The sequence below is a fragment of the Colossoma macropomum genome, unplaced genomic scaffold (assembly GCF_904425465.1).
Source record: "Colossoma macropomum unplaced genomic scaffold, Colossoma_macropomum, whole genome shotgun sequence".
Taxonomy (NCBI): domain Eukaryota; kingdom Metazoa; phylum Chordata; class Actinopteri; order Characiformes; family Serrasalmidae; genus Colossoma; species Colossoma macropomum.
This window is the reverse complement of record NW_023494808.1, coordinates 12,144,814-12,161,956: the sequence shown is the minus strand read 5'-3', so window position 1 is coordinate 12,161,956 and position 17,143 is coordinate 12,144,814. Positions and strand designations below refer to the sequence as shown.

Genomic DNA, 17,143 nt, shown 5'->3' with positions numbered 1-17,143 from the left:
AAAGAAATGGTTCTATATGGAACCATGAACACTCAAAGGACCCTTTGCAAGATTAAAGGGTTCTTTGCATCATGAAAGCGTCTGAAGAACCATTTCACCATGTGAAGAACCGTCTAAGCATGAAATCGTTCTATATAAAACTCATGGTTCTAAATAAACCACTGCCTTTACCGAAGAACCCTTGAAGAACCATTTATTTTAAGTGTCAGACATGATGTTACAGGGTTGAAGTAAAGAGTTACCCCGTGTTTTCAGAAAGAGAGAACAGCCGGAGCTCAACAATACAATAATCAGGCACTTAGTCACAGTTTCTGTTACCACACTGTGGTTTTGTTGTCAGGGAAACTGACTGTGTGTGACTTAAATTAATATTAAATCAAGGGTGCCCAAACTTTTTGTCGCAGGGTGCCAAAGTGCAATGTTTGTGGTGGGCGAGGGACAAAAAGACAAATCAATACACAAATAAAGGTCTAGATTTCAGGTTGAGTTTTTAAAATACTTAAAAAATACAATTCATGTTAATTTCATTTAAAAATTAACATAGCAAATTGGTAAATTATATACAGTATAAAATAGGTTTGTTCTCTCATTGGCTGAGGGGCTGAGGGGGTGTGGTTATTGTAAATTCCTGCTGGACAAAGTTTAAAATCAAGTGTTCTTACAGTCCAAGCTGGCATGAATGTGATTATATGAAACTTATTAATTGTCAGTTGCCATATTTCTAACTGTGACCTTGTTAAACTAGGATCTGATGTTCTTCAAAGATGCAGTTCTAGCTACCAAAGTTAGCTACCTGAGCCCGTTGAACCCTCCAGGGTCAAAACAGACATTGACACTGAAAGGTTTGTTGTGGAATTGTTGGACTGTGGTTCTGACCAAAGCTGAATGCAGTACTGAAATTAAGTACTAGATATTTTCTTAAGCTGGTTCACGGTTCCTCATTTCAACTTATTACTCCATGCTGAACATGTAAACACTTTTTCCTCCTACAACTTTCAAGTTAGAACCAGCAAACTTGGCACAATCATAGAATCTATGGCTGAACCGATGGTGTAGTTGTGCTTTTTGAACTGACCAGATATAAGTTTTTTGTACAGTGTAGGAAATTTGCTGTTGTCAGAACAAAACCTTGTGTCTCCAAAATGGTAATTTTACAGGAGAAGGAAAAACCTTACTCTACTTTTATGGTAAGTCAATGGAACCAGACTTTTTTCAGAGTAATTTGGGGTTATTTCTGTTGGTCCATTCATCATAAAAAATATAAATTGTCCTTTACATTGTTTATATATAATATAAACAATGTAAAGGACGACGGGAGCTTTCAAATGATGTCAAAAACTGAGAAATGAGAAAAACGGAGATAAGAAGTTTTGTTCTGACAACAGCGGATCGGATATTTAATGGTAGAAAATTCAAATCTTACTGCAACAAATTATGTCACTATGGACACCTCTCATACTGACCATCAGTCACAGTGCATACAAATTCACAAGCTTTCCAGCAGCTATGGACTACCATAGCAATTACATAGCAACCACCACAGATACCATTGGAACCACCTAGCAATGTCCTAACAACCACTTGGAATACCATAGCAAGCAGTAGCATTTTAACTACATAGAACAACAGCCTAACAACCACCAGAGACACCATAGCAACTACCTAACAGCCACCTGGAATGCCATAGCAACAACCTGTAACACCATAGCACCTCCCTAGCAACCTGAAAACATTGCTACAATGTAGCAACACTTAGGATAACTTAGCACTGCCAACATGCCAGCAACCACCAGAAATACTATAGCAGTCATATGGTGACCAACAATCAATACCATAGCAATGACCTAGCAACCACCTGGAATACCATATCAACTGCATAGCAACACCCTAGCAAAAACCTGAAATGACAACATAAACCCACTAAAGTTAAATAATCAGCAGTTTTCTATAACTGTGTTAACTTTTCAAGCATTTTAACTGGCTTTGTCAAGACAACTTCAAGTTTGTTCATAAACGTTCCCCTTCTTGATTTGGTTTGAATCAGAAGGAAAATAAGGAAAAGAAACAGCTAATTCATGTTTTGTTGTGTTCTTGTTTTTTGTTTTATTCAAAAAAGAAAAAGAAAAAAGTCAACCTGTCGATACAGAGAGCAAATTAAATGTACATGAAATTTCTTGAAAAACTGACTCATTTAAACGATATAAAAAAAACAGCAATAATAACTGAAATACAGACCATGAAAACGGTGAGATGTGAAAGAAGCGCAGAGCTGAATGCTGCTGCTGTTTCTGTTCAGTGCTGGTGGGGGGGCTTAGCACATTCTGCTACACATCTGCTAACAGGAGGGTGGCAAATTACACACTAATTACCCTGCGCATATTACCGCCTGTGTGAGTGTACGTGTGTATTTAGCTCATTGAGGAGACCAAATGTCTACTGTAGAGACATTTGGCTGCTTTCCCATGAGGAGAAATGCTTTCCTTTTTCACAAGCAATATAGCTTTTATAAAAAAAAAAGTAAAAGAGTGCAAAGATTTCCTTTTGTCCATGTTTACAGAGAACAGATAATGAGTCATACCGCGTCAGAAACCACATGATCAAGGTTATTAGAGAATGCAGAGAGAGTTCATATTATAGGGCCTCATTTACTAACTGTTCTTAAGAAGAAACTTTCTTCGTAAAACCATCTTACGCAGTTTTCACGAAGATTCTGAGATTCACCCGTGTTTTCTTATTTGGGATTTGTTCTTAGGGAAGAACAGAATCTACCCACACTCACAAAGGTGAGAACAATTCTGCGGTTTAAGAACACATCATTAATCTGACATAGAGTTTTTCTTAGGACCTTTCTCATTTTTAAGAAGCTTAGGAAGATACTGGTGAGGTCCTTTAATGTTGTCTGTACCAAAAACAGTCATTTTAAAATGAAACTCTTTTTTGATAATGCTAATTTCTGCTAGTATCCCAACAGTCTAACGACCACCAGAGATACCAACTGCCTAGCAACCACCTGGAATGCCATAGCAACCACCTGGAACACCACAGCAACTTCCTAGCAACCAAAGAGTCCATAGCAACAATGTAGCAACACCTTAGAAACCACATAAGATAACTTAGCACTACCAACATGCCAGCAATCACCTGAAATACTACAGCAACCACCTTGGTTATCCTTTATAACTGCTTAGCAACACTTTAGCAGTCAACTAGCAACACCATAGCAGTGACCTAGCAACCACCTAACCCCTTTCAAGCAATGCCCTAACTACCATCAGGAACATCATAGCAACAGCATAGCTACCCTACCAACCACCTAGAATTACAGCATAAACCCACTAAAGTCACTTAATCAGAAGCTTTCAGTTCAGCTCCTGAAGTACTAACCAATGGAAGAGCCTGCTCGGCTGCACAGATACCAGACCCTGAATGGTGTTTCAAGAATTTAACCTCTTTGTTTCCACCCAAAACATAACAATGAAATGAGTACTACTACACTCCTTGCAGAGTTTGAATACAACAAGCATTATGATTATATTTCAGGCCTGCAGGAGGGTTCATCAGGCCATAGCACATTATAATGTACCAGGAGACTCCAAATGAGGATTTGTTACCCACGAGTGTATGAGCCTGTATTTTACATCATTTATGTGTGTGTGTATTAATGAGTGTGTGTGTGTGTGTGTGTATTAATGAGAGTGTGTGTGTGTGTATGTGTGTGTGTGAGTGTGTGTGTGTCTGTATTAATGAGAGTGTGTATGTGTTCGTGTGTAATCTCACATACTAAATATGTGCTCTGACTCATCTGATGAACTCAAATTTGTAAGTAAACTAAAGTCTGTACACTAAACTCAAATAGGCCACATCTACATTACGCAATACAGTCATTTATATGCACGTAAAGGAACCACAAAAAAAAAAGAAATGAAATTGAAACAATTTTCATCTCAACCCAGATGTAGTCATTCAGCTAAGACATGTTTGGTGTATAAATTTAGCTTCTTTAGCTTAGAACTGGAACTATGGGGCTAACATTGTTAACAAACACTAGAAGTCATCAGCTGCCCAAATCTTTTCCATAAATCAGCTACATGGTAAAGTTTGTTTTTATATCTCCCTTAAGTCATATTGTTCTCTAAACCACATCAGCAAGTCTTTTTGGCCTTAATAAACACCTGGACGCAGTTTGAGAGAGGTTTTGTGGCTGTATTTCCAGAAAAAAATTTGGGTGACTATTGACTTCTACTGTTTGTTAACAAACAGTAAACATAGTGTCAGTTTTTAAATAAAGAAGCAAAATTTGGACACCAAACATGACTTCACTGGTCAACTACATCTGAGGTAAGTGCAAAATTGTGGACATTTGATATTTTCACCAAACCATTCCTTACGGCGTTATAAAATGATGCATTGAATTATCTTGATTGTACATTCTTTTCACATGAATAAAACATATTACATATTTCGACACAGTTACTGGCAAAAGTCAGTAAACTAAAAGAACAAGTGTTGTTGATTTAGTATATTTTATTTATGTGGGAATGATGTACACATTTGAATCAAGCGAATTCAATGCAGCACTTTTTAACTTCAGCTTTATAAGCTTGTTATAAAACTTGAGAACATGTTTATACTGCAGTGCATAAACCTTTTGAATTAGGCAGAGAGTTAAATATTTGTGCCTACTGTTAGGTGCTGGAACAGCCATGCTCGCATGATGTTGGTTGCTACTTTAGGAAAAATCCCTCGTTTTTTATTGTTTCTTCTGTCCTTATCCATATCATCGTCATCTCCTGTGCTTGGAGATGCAGCACTGTGGTCTAAGAGGTCACCTGTTAGAAAATAAAACAAAAATAGTGTTCCATTAATACATACAGACAACTGAGTGGTTTATTAATAGCTTATAGTAGAGTAATAAACATTTATTAACATGTAATAAATTGTGAAAGGCTAGGTAGAGGGTATTAAATGTTTTAAAATGTATTGGCATTAAGAACAATCAAACATTAACATTGTAAATAACACCATTTTTAGTGATAGTCATAACATCAAATGTACCATATTAACATTTCTGTAACTATGAGAATGGCTGTAGAGCTTGTGGATTAGAATAATAAATTTACTTATCAAAACTGGTTCCAAAAATGTTTAGTACACTGTGAAAAAAGATTTGTTATTTCACTTTAAAAAGTCATAGCTGACTAGTTCATTGAACTTCAGAAGATAAGTTTACAGAATAAAATGTAAGACACAGATGTTGTTTTGTAAATTTACCAGGCTACTTAATGTTCAGTTTTTAGGTAAATTTAAGTTAATTTAGTATTTTAAATATCAATTCATGCATATGTTTCCAGTACTAAGGCAAAACTAAAATTAACATATTAAACTGTGATTTTTTTCACTCAGGCTGTGATTAACCCAGGTTTAGATACTCAGGCTATGATTAATCCAGGTTTAGATACTCAGACTGTGATTAATCCAGGTTTAGATACTCAGACTGAGATAAATCCAGGTTTAGATACTCAGACTGTGATTAACCCAGGTTTAGATACTCAGACTGTGATTAACCCAGGTTTAGATACTCAGACTGTGATTAACCCAGGTTTAGATATTTAGGCTGTGATTAATCCAGGTTTATATACTCAGACTGAGATAAATCCAGGTGTAGATACTCAGCATGTGATTAATCCAGGTTTAGATACTCAGACTGTGATTAACCCAGGTTTAGATCTTCGGGCTATGATTAATCCAGGTTTAGATATTCAGACTGAAATTAATCCAGGTTTAGATATTCAGGCTGTGCTTAATCCAGGTTTAGATACTCAGACTGAGATCAATCCAGGTGTAGATACTCAGCCTGTGATTAATCCAGGTGTAGATACTCAGACTGAGATAAATCCAGGTGTAGATACTCAGACTGTGATTAACCCAGGTTTAGATCTTCGGGTTATGATTAATCCAGGTTTAGATATTCAGGCTGTGATTAATCCAGGTTTAGATATTCAGGCTGTGATTAATCCAGGTTTAGACACTTTAACCCAGGTTTAGATACTCAGGCTGTGATTTCAGGAGCTTAGCCCTGTGTAGGCCCTACTCAGATTGATCATAGGCCCAGCCACAAAAATAAGGAAAGATATTCATTAAGCAGCATATTTTAACATGAGTGAAATCTGATTTATTCTGTTTTTTTTTGTCACTGTATGGCCAACAAAATCATTATGCTGTCTGACAAGCTCCATTTTTTTCTTTTATAGTCCTCCTATCGCTGCTAAGAACCATTGCTATCTGTCATTGCCTCAAGCCTTCAATAAATTATCAGCACCCATCATGTCTATAGCTAGCATTAAGGCACCACAGTCCTTGATAGGTTTGGAAAGCTTTTGTTTTTATCTCTTTATGAGGAAATTAACAGATTATCTTTGTAAAATGCAAACTTCATAATTTGTTTTTTTTATTTGGACATTGCTAGCTAGCTAGCTAAATCAGCCTGTTTTAGTCTAGTTTCAGTAGCTGATCAGTTTAGGCTAAAGTTACAAGCTCCTTAGATGGCTATATAAGCGACCAAATGAGAAATTAATGGAAGGTAAGTTGCTGTATTGTGTTAACTATGCGCATGAAAAAGTGAACTAGCATATTGATGGCATTATTTCACATAATGGAATTTAGAAATCAACAGGTACAAGAAGTTGTATTTTATTTTTGGATTTTTTTTGTCTCATTAATAGTATGAGTAGCCTGATTTCCTGTTAGCTGGGGTTTGGTAAAAACAGACTTTCATACCATTTATGATCTTTTCAGTAAACAGTGAGAAATAAGAAGCAAGAGCGTAAAAGAGACAAGCAGAGAGAAAGAGGTATATGAAATAAAATAACTGTAAAACATGCTGATATGGGATGTATTTTCACAAACTGACGGTGTAATACACATATTTTTACATTTTTCTACACCATCTGAGCTCAGCTGGTGTCCTTTACATTGTTCGAATTCAACTAACAGAAATGCTCCAAAACTGTTTGGAACAAAATCTCTTTTCATTGATTCACATTGAAAGTAAAGAATGTTTTTGCCCTCTCCTGTAAAGTTACCAAAGCAGATGGATCTTTGCACAGTGACAATATATTCAGCAGTTAGTTCATTCACTATGTGGTGGAAGTCACTTTTACACAAAAACAACCTTTCTAAATTTTAGTTATAGTTATTAGAGTTACAGGTCTGGTGCAGGGGTTTGAATTTAAAGCTCCAGCTGCATTCAAAAAATGTAAAGATTTGTTTATGTGATTGACAAACAATATGAGGATGTGTAAAAGTAAGATCTCTTCCTTGATAGAGCAGAGTGTGTCATTTTCTATCAATTTCCAAGACCAAAAATAAATAAAAAAAGACATAAATTGTCCATAAACATTTTTGATGCTGGTTTTGGCAGTATGCTTTAGCCTAGGATGACTAAGTTTAGGTTTTTAAATGTGCTGTGCTGTTTTTCATTCCCGATTTTAACATATTAATAACTGCTGTGATTAATCCAGGTTTAGATACTCAGGCTGTGAGTAATCCTCGTATGCATGCACATAAAACTGTCATGTTTTTGACAAAAGCCATGAAACATGAGGAGGAGTCGCCAAAAAGGGAAAATGAATCATATTACCTAAATGTGTAGAATGTAAAGAATGTAACGGTAATAAAGCAACACTGTCGCCATGGCCACCAGGGTTAGATTGAACTAAGCTTAAGTAATAAGTAGGTAAGAAAACTGTGTGGTGAGATCCCTGGATTGAGAACGCTGAGAGTGCTGAGAACGCGGAGAACTCTGAGAACGCTGTCTGTAATTTAAACTGTGACTTATTTGAAGCCCAAACAGCTTCAAATCATCACTAGTAGATAAAATATACAGTTATGAATTTGCATGATGTAGACAGACTGTGGTAGTCATAATGATTAGTTAGCCTTTAATTTTAGAGTACATCAGCTAGCAAGATGGGAAGCCCCTATAAAAACCTACTTAAGACCCCAAAAATGCTAGAGCCAGCCTAGGTAACACACAGTGGAACAAATGTACTCTCACACACACAGACACACACACACTGTGCTGTAAAGCTTGGTCTGTACTGCTTCAGTTTGTTTGTGCAGTTATGCGTGTTTACACTGAGCCCATCAGGCCCAGGAGTGCACACACACACACACACACACGCACACACACACACACTATTTACACATACACATTAGAAAGAGTATTCAGTGTTATCCTTGAGCTTCCACTGAAAAAAGTGATGCATTGAACTAACTTCTTTCAAATGTATACAGTACTGTGTAAAAGTCTGAGACCACCCTTCATTTTTATTTTCAGTCAAAACAACCAAATTCAGTGTCAGAAAAAAAAATTAAAAACACACATTATACTTAGAAGTTGGTTTAACATTTTCTGCTTCTCACAATCCAAATAATCCTAAACACATTCGGGGATGTTGAGGTCTGGACTGGTCAGTGGGGTGGTCAGTCCATTATTCTGAGAAACACCAGCAGCTTCTTTGTTTGATTTCTTTTTTTTTGTCTGTGCTCTTTTCTCAGTAAAAGCTCCTTGACAGCTACACATCCTTTCAGACTCAGATTCAGACTTGATTTTCTCCTCTCTCTTAAAGATGAAAGCTTTAAGTGCTGTTTATCGGATGGAGACAGTTTTGTTGTCTACCAGGTCTTACGAGGTTGTTAGGAGTGGAGCGCCACATTCTCCTTGACTTTCCCCTTCCTCATGCACGTCCTCATACCCATTATATTATACATGATCTCTTCATAAATCTCATCATAATTCATCTCCCAAAAATTAATAACTTAATAAGCCCTTCTGACTAGAAATTAAAGAAATGAAAGGTGGTCTCTGACTTTTGCAAAGTACTGTACATCATTTCAACACGGTTGATCTTGATTTCTCTCTACCTCTCACTCTCTCTCTCTCTCAGTATCACTAATCCCCTCTCTCCCATTTGTCTCTCTCTCTCTTTCTCTGTACTAAGGGGAGTATGTTATTCTGATGGAGGCAGGCTAGCAGCTGTGTGTGTGTGTGTGTGTGTGTGTGTGTGTGTGTGTGTGCGTTCTTTGGGGAAGTGCGTGTGCTCTGGTTTTTATTGGCCATGGTTTGGTGCACAGCGCTGAGGAGCATGGACACGACTCTTTATATCACCATGCACCATTTCCCCACTAATCTACACACACATACTTACACTGCAGCTAACAGACTTCACTGTACACTGAAAATACCACTGTTCCTGCATTCCTGTATGTGTGTGTGTGTGCAGTAGAAGACCCCCAGGGTGGTGCTAAAGTGTAAACGTGTGCAGGAGATGACAAAACCTCTGCAGCTCTGTTTCACTTGGCACCCAGCAAACATTTCACAAATACTCATGCTAATCTGACAGGAATACATGTGTGAGTGTACATCTGTGTGTGTGTGTGTGTACATGTGCGTGTGTGTGTGTGTACATGTGTGTGTGTGTGTGTGTGTGTGTGTGTGTGGAGAAATACATTTTTTGTTTTTCCGTTCTGTGCTGAACTGTTGTGTAAATATAGCTGACGATGATTGGAATGATGCATTTTACAAATTAGGGGACTTTTATTATGTAAAATCTATGTACAGTTGTACACTCCTGGTCAAATGAGATGTTTTGTGATGATTTTCTAAATAAAAGTCAATACACCTTTACAGAAAACACACTTCAATGCTGAATTTAACAGGTAAACAATAAAATGTGCTCTAACTTTTGCACAGGTCACATTTTATTTTTATTTTTTTATCCGAAATGTTAAATTCAGAAAATAAACAGTAATTGTGCATTAAAATGTACAGAAGTGTGTTCTCTGCAAAAGATGTGTTAACTGTTTTTTTTTGCATTAGAAAATCATCACAACTAGAACTGATTATGATTCTGGTCATTTGACCAGGAGCACATAAACTTTTGCACACGACTGAGCTTTAAACTGTGAGCCTAAGTAAAGCGATCTTTACCGTGCTCACTGCTGTTGTCTCCATTGAGTGAACCGGCTCGTCCACCGCAGGGAGCAGCAGGACCTTCAGTGGAGTGGACGGAGACGGAGTCATCTTCCCTCCAGCACATCTACAGAGAGAGAGGGATGGAGAGAGAGAGAGAGAGAGAGAGAGAGAGAGAGAGAGAGAGAAATAAACATTTGCCTTTGATAACAATAAATTAATTTATTGATCTGAAGATTCAGCTTCTGAGCATATTTTAAAGCCTAAAAATGAATATAAAAGCTTGGGATACTTTTATGGTCTATGTTCCACAACTGTGTAAGTAGTTCCTCCAGTAACATTTCTGTATTCAGTGTATTTTTAACATTCAATTTTAATAGACATAAAAGAACTGGTTTAATGAATCAGACTGAATCAAATTGTGGTGAAATGTAAGATAAGATATTTTGATACGATCGTAATCAAATCCTATCATGATGAAATTTGAGATCTCTTTCCAAAGACTCGCAATCTAATCGAATCAGTTGAAACAGACTGATTCTAATTTATGATACTTTTAATCACTGCTTAAAAGATCTTGATTGAATCCAATCGTGGTGAAATTAGAGATTTCTCAATGCTTTCAATCAGTTCCTAAAGAAATGTAATCAGATTCAATGATGGAGAAATGAGAGCTTTCATTATGCTTTCAATCGTTGCTTAAAGAATCATAAGGAATTTTGGGATTTTATGATACTTTTAATCATTTTCTAAAGAATCATAATCAGATACAGTCATGGAGAAATGAAAGATTTCATAATGCTTTGAATCATTGGGATCTTAGAATGCTTTGGATAATTTCATAAAATGAAAATCAGACTGAATCATGGTGAATTTTGGGATCTTATAATGCTTTGAATCATTTCCTAACTAATCATAATCAGACTGAATTATGGTAAATTTTGGGTTTTTATGATGCTTTAAATCATTTCCTAAGGAATCATAATCAGATTGAATCATGGTGAATTTTGGGATTTTAAGATACTTTCAATCATTTCCTTAAGAATCATATTCAGATTGAATCATGGTGAATTTTGGGATTTTATGATGCTTTGAATTGTTTCCTAAAGAACGATAATCAGCCTGAATCATGGTGAATTTCGGATTTTATGATGCTTTAAATCATTTCCCAAAGAATCATTATCAGACAGAATCATGGTGAATTTTAGGATTTTATGATGCTTTGAATTATTTCATAAAGAATCATAATCAGATTCAGTCATGGAGAAATGAAAGATTTCCTAATCACTTTAAATCATTTCCTTAAGAATCATAATCAGACTGAATCATGTTGAATTTTGGGATTTTAAGATGCTTTGAATCGTTTCTTAAAGAATCATAATCAGACAGAATCACGGTGAATTTGGGGTTTTATGATGCTTTGAATCATTTTCTAAAGTATCATAATCAGACAGAATCATGGTGAATTTTGGGATCTTAGAATGCTTTGAATCATTTCCTAACAAATCATAATCAGACAGAATCATGGTGAATTTTGGGATCTTAGAATGCTTTGAATCATTTCCTAACAAATCATAATCAGACAGAATCATGGTGAATTTTGGGATCTTAGAATGTTTTGAATAATTTCCTAACAAATCATAATCAGACAGAATCATGGTGAATTTTGGGATTTTATGATGTTTTGGATCATTTCCTAAAGAACCATAATCAGACTGAATCATGATGAACTTAGGATTTTATGATGCTTTGAATCATTTTCTAAAGTGCCATATTCAGACAGAATCATGGTGAATTTTGGGATCTTAGAATGCTTTGAATCATTTCCTAACAAATCATAATCAGACAGAATCATGGAGAGACATTTCATAATGCCTTGAATCATTTCCCAAAGATCTGTAATTGAATCGTGTTGCAGTCAAATTTAATGTTTCATGATACTTTGAATCGTTTCTTAAGAATTGTAGTAGATTGGAGTTGTGGAGGAATTTCAGAGTTCTTGATGTTTGAATTGTTTTCTAAAGAATCATAATCAGAAAGAATCATAGCTAACTTTGAAACTTTACGATGCTTTAAATCTTTTCCTAAAGAATCATAATCAGCTCTAATCATGGTGACATCTGAAATTTCATGGTGCTGAAGTATCGTAATCCAGTTGAGTGAAGGGTCAGAGGGTTACAGTCCTGTTCTCTGCTTTAGACTCTCAGTAATAGATATTAGTAATATATGATTTACTCCAGTACTGTAAGAAACTGCATACCAGACATATGCTGTAAGAGATAATATACAACACATGCTGTACGGTTTTATGTGCGCACGCGCACACACACACACACACACACACACACACGCACACACACACACCGCCCCATATTGTCTCACACACACACATACACACACACACACACTCAGATACACACACAATCTTTATGAGGAAACTACCCTTCATTTATTGAATATCCGGTCAAATGGCCACTAAGTCCAAGATATACATTTTACAGAAGATAAGAGGAAATTAGATATAAAATAATTCACTTGCATAAGGAAGGAGAAAGTTGGAGGAGGATAAGTAAAGAAACAGAAGTTCCCAAAACTGCAGTTTAAAAATGATTAAAAGCTACAGAGAAAATGAGACTCCTAACAACCACCTGGAAGACGTGGTAGATGCCAAAACTGACCCCATCAGGTAAACAGCACTTAAAGCTTTCATCTTTGAGAGAATCAAGCTCCACTCTTGATTCAGATCTGAAAACATCCACAGGAGTTTCTGTCCATCCTTCCACTGTGGGACACTCAGCACTATGAGTCTGAAAGGATGTGTAGCTGTTAAGAAGCTCTTACTGAGAAAAGGAGACACATCAAACAAAGAAGCTGCTGGTGTTTCTCAGAACAATGGACTGACCACCCCAGAGTCCAGACCTCAACATCACTGAGTGTGTTTGGGATTATTTGGATGGTGAGAAGCAGAAAATGTTAAACCAACTTCTAAGACTGAACTTTGGAGGTGAAGCTCTAATCCAGGTAAATAGTGGACACAATAAATACTGAAAGATTTAGTTGCATTTATAGTTGTAATTTTCCATTAAATATACGTTTCTTGCTTTTTTTCCTGATTCTGAAAAATGAATAACTCGTATTGAATGGCTGTTTTGACTTATATTATATATATATATATATATTCACATATTGAACACACAAGGAGAGAGAGAAAAAGAGAGAGAGAGAGAGACATTCATACACAAAAGCTTATTTAAACACATAACTATTCCATCGCACAGAAAATCAAACACAGAACCGTCGTGACCTGCGGCTTCACTCAGAAACAGCTCAGTAAAGTATGTCTGTAAGCCTTTGAAGCACAGTAGACCCGAATCAGCCGTTTCAGCTCAGCAGAAAATGCCAGAATGTTTTCCGTAAGCCGCTCGGTCCCAGTGGAGAACATCATTAGTGGGTGAAGCTGTTCAGGTTACATATCAGCGCTGATCCCTGACCTGCTTCCTCCACGATTCTGTCCCAACCGTAGCAAAAATAAAACTCCACACTGACCCCAGAACAGCTGCTAGTTATAAATCTTCTCTAAACTGTACGACCACAGCCAGAACTACACCGTATACAAACTGATTGCAAGCTGCGTATGCTTAGTAGTTTGGCCTTCTCAGACGTAAACTAGCTTCAAATCTCAAAGTATGTTTTATTTTTCCCGTAAAGCGATATACTTTGGCAACATAAAAAGTAATACAATCAAATTTAAACTAATTTACTTCAACACGTGTTTGGTGAAGTTTGCTTCTTTAGCTTTGCGCTGGAGATACGAGGCTAATGTAGCTAAGAAATAATGGAAGCTCATGCACACCAGTTAGCATCGTGCTAACTCGCCTCAGAGGACCTGCAGTTGTTAAATCATCTCAGACAGACTTATGTGGTTTCTGACTCTGTGAAATTGCTGCTATACTGTTTTTAGCTGTGCAACAGACATATGTCCACATTCGTAGGTAACAGTACATCATACAGTATCAGAAATCATAAAACATCGACTGTATTTGGGCAAAACAAAAGTTTGATTTTTCATCTAACTTTTAATATTTTAACCCAGGTTTTTTGCAGTGCTAACAGAAAAATATTCAGTCCCACAGTAACTGAAGTCTCGAGTCTCGAGTACACACAGTCTACTATAGACTAGTTAAGAAATCAGTGCTGATTAGCGTGTAACTCTGTGATTTCAGTAAAATGATGCTAATTTATTGCGGCTATTGACATATGTGTGTGTATTAAACTCTAATGACCCTTTGGAGGGTCCACACCTCAATTTCATAAGCATAAGCACCTGACATATTACATTCATAGATGTTAATTGATAATTTGTAGTAGTTACTGAAAAATTCATAGCCGTTAAAGAATAATTCAAAGTAGTTAAAGAACAATTAATAATAGTTAAGTAATTAGTTTTTTAAAAATTATAATAGTTACTGAATCATTCATAATAGTTATTGAGTAATTTATAATAGTTATTGCAAAATTTATAGTAGTTATTGAAAAAATCATAGTAGTTACTGAATAATTTGAAGTAGTTACTGAATAATTCTTAATAGTTCAAGAATAATTCCAAGTAGTTATTGAATAATATATAGCAGTTCCTGAAAAATTCATAGCCATTATTGAATAATTAGTAGTAGTTATTGACAAATTCAAAGTTACGCAATAATTCATAGTAGTTGTTGGATAATTCATAGTAGTTTTTGAATCATTTGTAGTAGTTATTATAAATTCATATTAGTTACTGAATGATTCATAGTAGTTATTGAATAATTCATAATAGTTAAAGAACATTTCCAAGTAGTTATTGAATGATTCATATTGGAGACTGAATAATTCATAGTAGTTTTTGAACAATTTGTAGTAGTTATTAAATAATTCATAGTAGTTACTGAATGATTTACAGCAGCTACTGAATACTTTCTAGTAGTTATTTAATAATCCACAGCAGTTATTCAAGAATTCACTCGTATTTAAGGTGTTGCTCAGTCTTGATCTCAGGTTGTGACTAAAAAAATCAGTCATTATCTGCAAAATCTTTGTTGATGCCAACAAAACTGCAGGTCATCGGTATCGGACAATAGTATCGGCCAACTGATACATCAGCAAGACTCTAATTACAACTACTTAGTCAAGCACAGACGTGTAGCTCAGGACATCTAACCTCAACAAGCCTGGCTGCTCAACTGAAGGTTAAACACCTAAAGCTTCACACCAAGCTCAAACTTCAACAATGACACACAAGCTAAGAACTCATGATGAAACAGGAGTCGCTCCTCTGCTGATATCAGGCTCTGCATTAAACTAAACTGACAGGAACAGCACAGTGACACGGAGATACACGACTCTGACCACAATGCAATAAAAAAACAGTGAAGATGTTTTCTCTACAGTGTGATCTAAAGGGAAAGTTTGCTTAATATTGATCAGTGCATGTACAATGAAAAGAGTGATGCACTGATTTGAATCAACTAAAAACAAAGCAGCACTTTTTCAGTGTAGATAGAATCATATCATTGCCTTTAAAATCAATGTATCAATCAGAATGTAATGTTACGCCTCTAAAACCTGCTCCGCAGCTGTGAATCAGACTTTGTTCTGCTGCAATCACAATTAAAATTACGTACCGCTGTTGTCGGAACAAAACCTCATATCTCTGAATGGTAACTTTACAGGAGAAGGAAAAAACATATTTTACCTTTAATGTAAGTCAATGGAGCCAGACTTTTTACCAAGTCATTTTGGGCCTTTTGCTTTGATCCGTTCATCATGAAGTTTACACACAATGTGAAGGACAACAGATATTTTCAAATTATGTCAAAAACTGAAAAACGACAAAATTGGAGATACAAGGTTTTGTTCTTTTGTTCTGACAGCAGCGATTCTAACTCAAAGCTGAGATGGAAGTTGGCCAAAAAAAAATCTCATAACACTCTATGAACACCATGTCTATAAAGATCTATGTTATAATGTGTTCACATGGCATTATAGACACAGCTATAAATGTTCATAAAGTGGATTATAATTTGTAGTTATGTTTATTACGCATTATGATTTATTAGTTGTACGCAAAAGTTTGAACACCCCTGCTCAATTGCATGTTTTGTTGATTTTCTAAGTGTAAATATGTTAACACATACAGAGAACACACTCAAGTAAGACATTTTCCTGCTAATTTTATTGCATAATTTCTATTTATTTGCATTTATTTATGTGTTCTGTTTATTTGAGTTTAACATATTTGAAATAACATATTTGAAAATACACAGTGTGCCATAACTTTTGCACAGGCCACATTTTATGTCTTATGCTTTTTTCCCAGTGTGTTAAATTCAGCAGATAAACAGTGATTGTGTATGAAGTGTGTTCTCTGTAGAGGAGGCTAACTTTATTAACGTTATTTATTATTAACTGATTTTCACTTACAAAATCAACAACACATGTATCTTGACCGGGGGTGCACAAACTTTTACACAAGCTGTGTTCATAAGGTCATACTGTCTGTGCCAAAGTCTCAGCTTTCATAGTACATTAACAAACCCGCCTGGTCATAAACATTTGACCAGTCTTGTCTTGATTTCTCTTATCAGCCCTCTCAAAAAAGATGGTTCTTATAGGATTCCTTAGTAAAGGCAATGGTTCTATGTAGAACCACAGGTTCATGCTCAAGTGGTGCTTTGCATGGTGAAATGGTTCTTCAGATGGATGGAGAATGTGTTGTATATGGTTCTATAGCACCAAAATGGGTTCTTCTATTGTTAGAAGCTAGACATTGTAACAGTAATAAAACTTTTTTTGGTGCCATATAGAACCATTTTCAAAAAGGTTCTATATAGAACCATATACAACACATTCTCCATCAATATGAAGAACGATTTCACCATGCAAAGAACCAATTAAACATGCAAATGGTTCCATATAGAACCTATGGTTCTATATAGAATCGATTAAAGAACCCCTAAAGAATCATCTTGTTTAAGATTGAACGTATGAGTTGATCTAGAATGGAATAAAAGCCTATAGTTGTTTCCATTTGTATTGTAACACGTCTTATAACATCATTTATAATGCGTTATGTTCACAATGCATAAGGCAAAGGGTAAGACATTTTATAGATATTTATAGCCACGTTTATAA

At 35.8% G+C, this 17,143-nt stretch overlaps 1 protein-coding gene across 1 annotated transcript in view; it reads right to left on the bottom strand.

Annotated features, from left to right (window-relative positions):
* meis1a (Meis homeobox 1 a) overlaps positions 1 to 17,143 on the bottom strand; it is a 47,675-nt gene that overhangs the window by 23,098 nt on the left and 7,434 nt on the right. Inside the window, exons 7-8 of the mRNA XM_036557689.1 lie at positions 9,992 to 10,100; positions 4,684 to 4,829 (exon numbers count right to left, since the gene is read on the bottom strand). Of these exons, the coding sequence (XP_036413582.1) occupies positions 4,684 to 4,829; positions 9,992 to 10,100 (255 nt within the window). The remainder of the gene's footprint in view (positions 1 to 4,683; positions 4,830 to 9,991; positions 10,101 to 17,143) is intronic.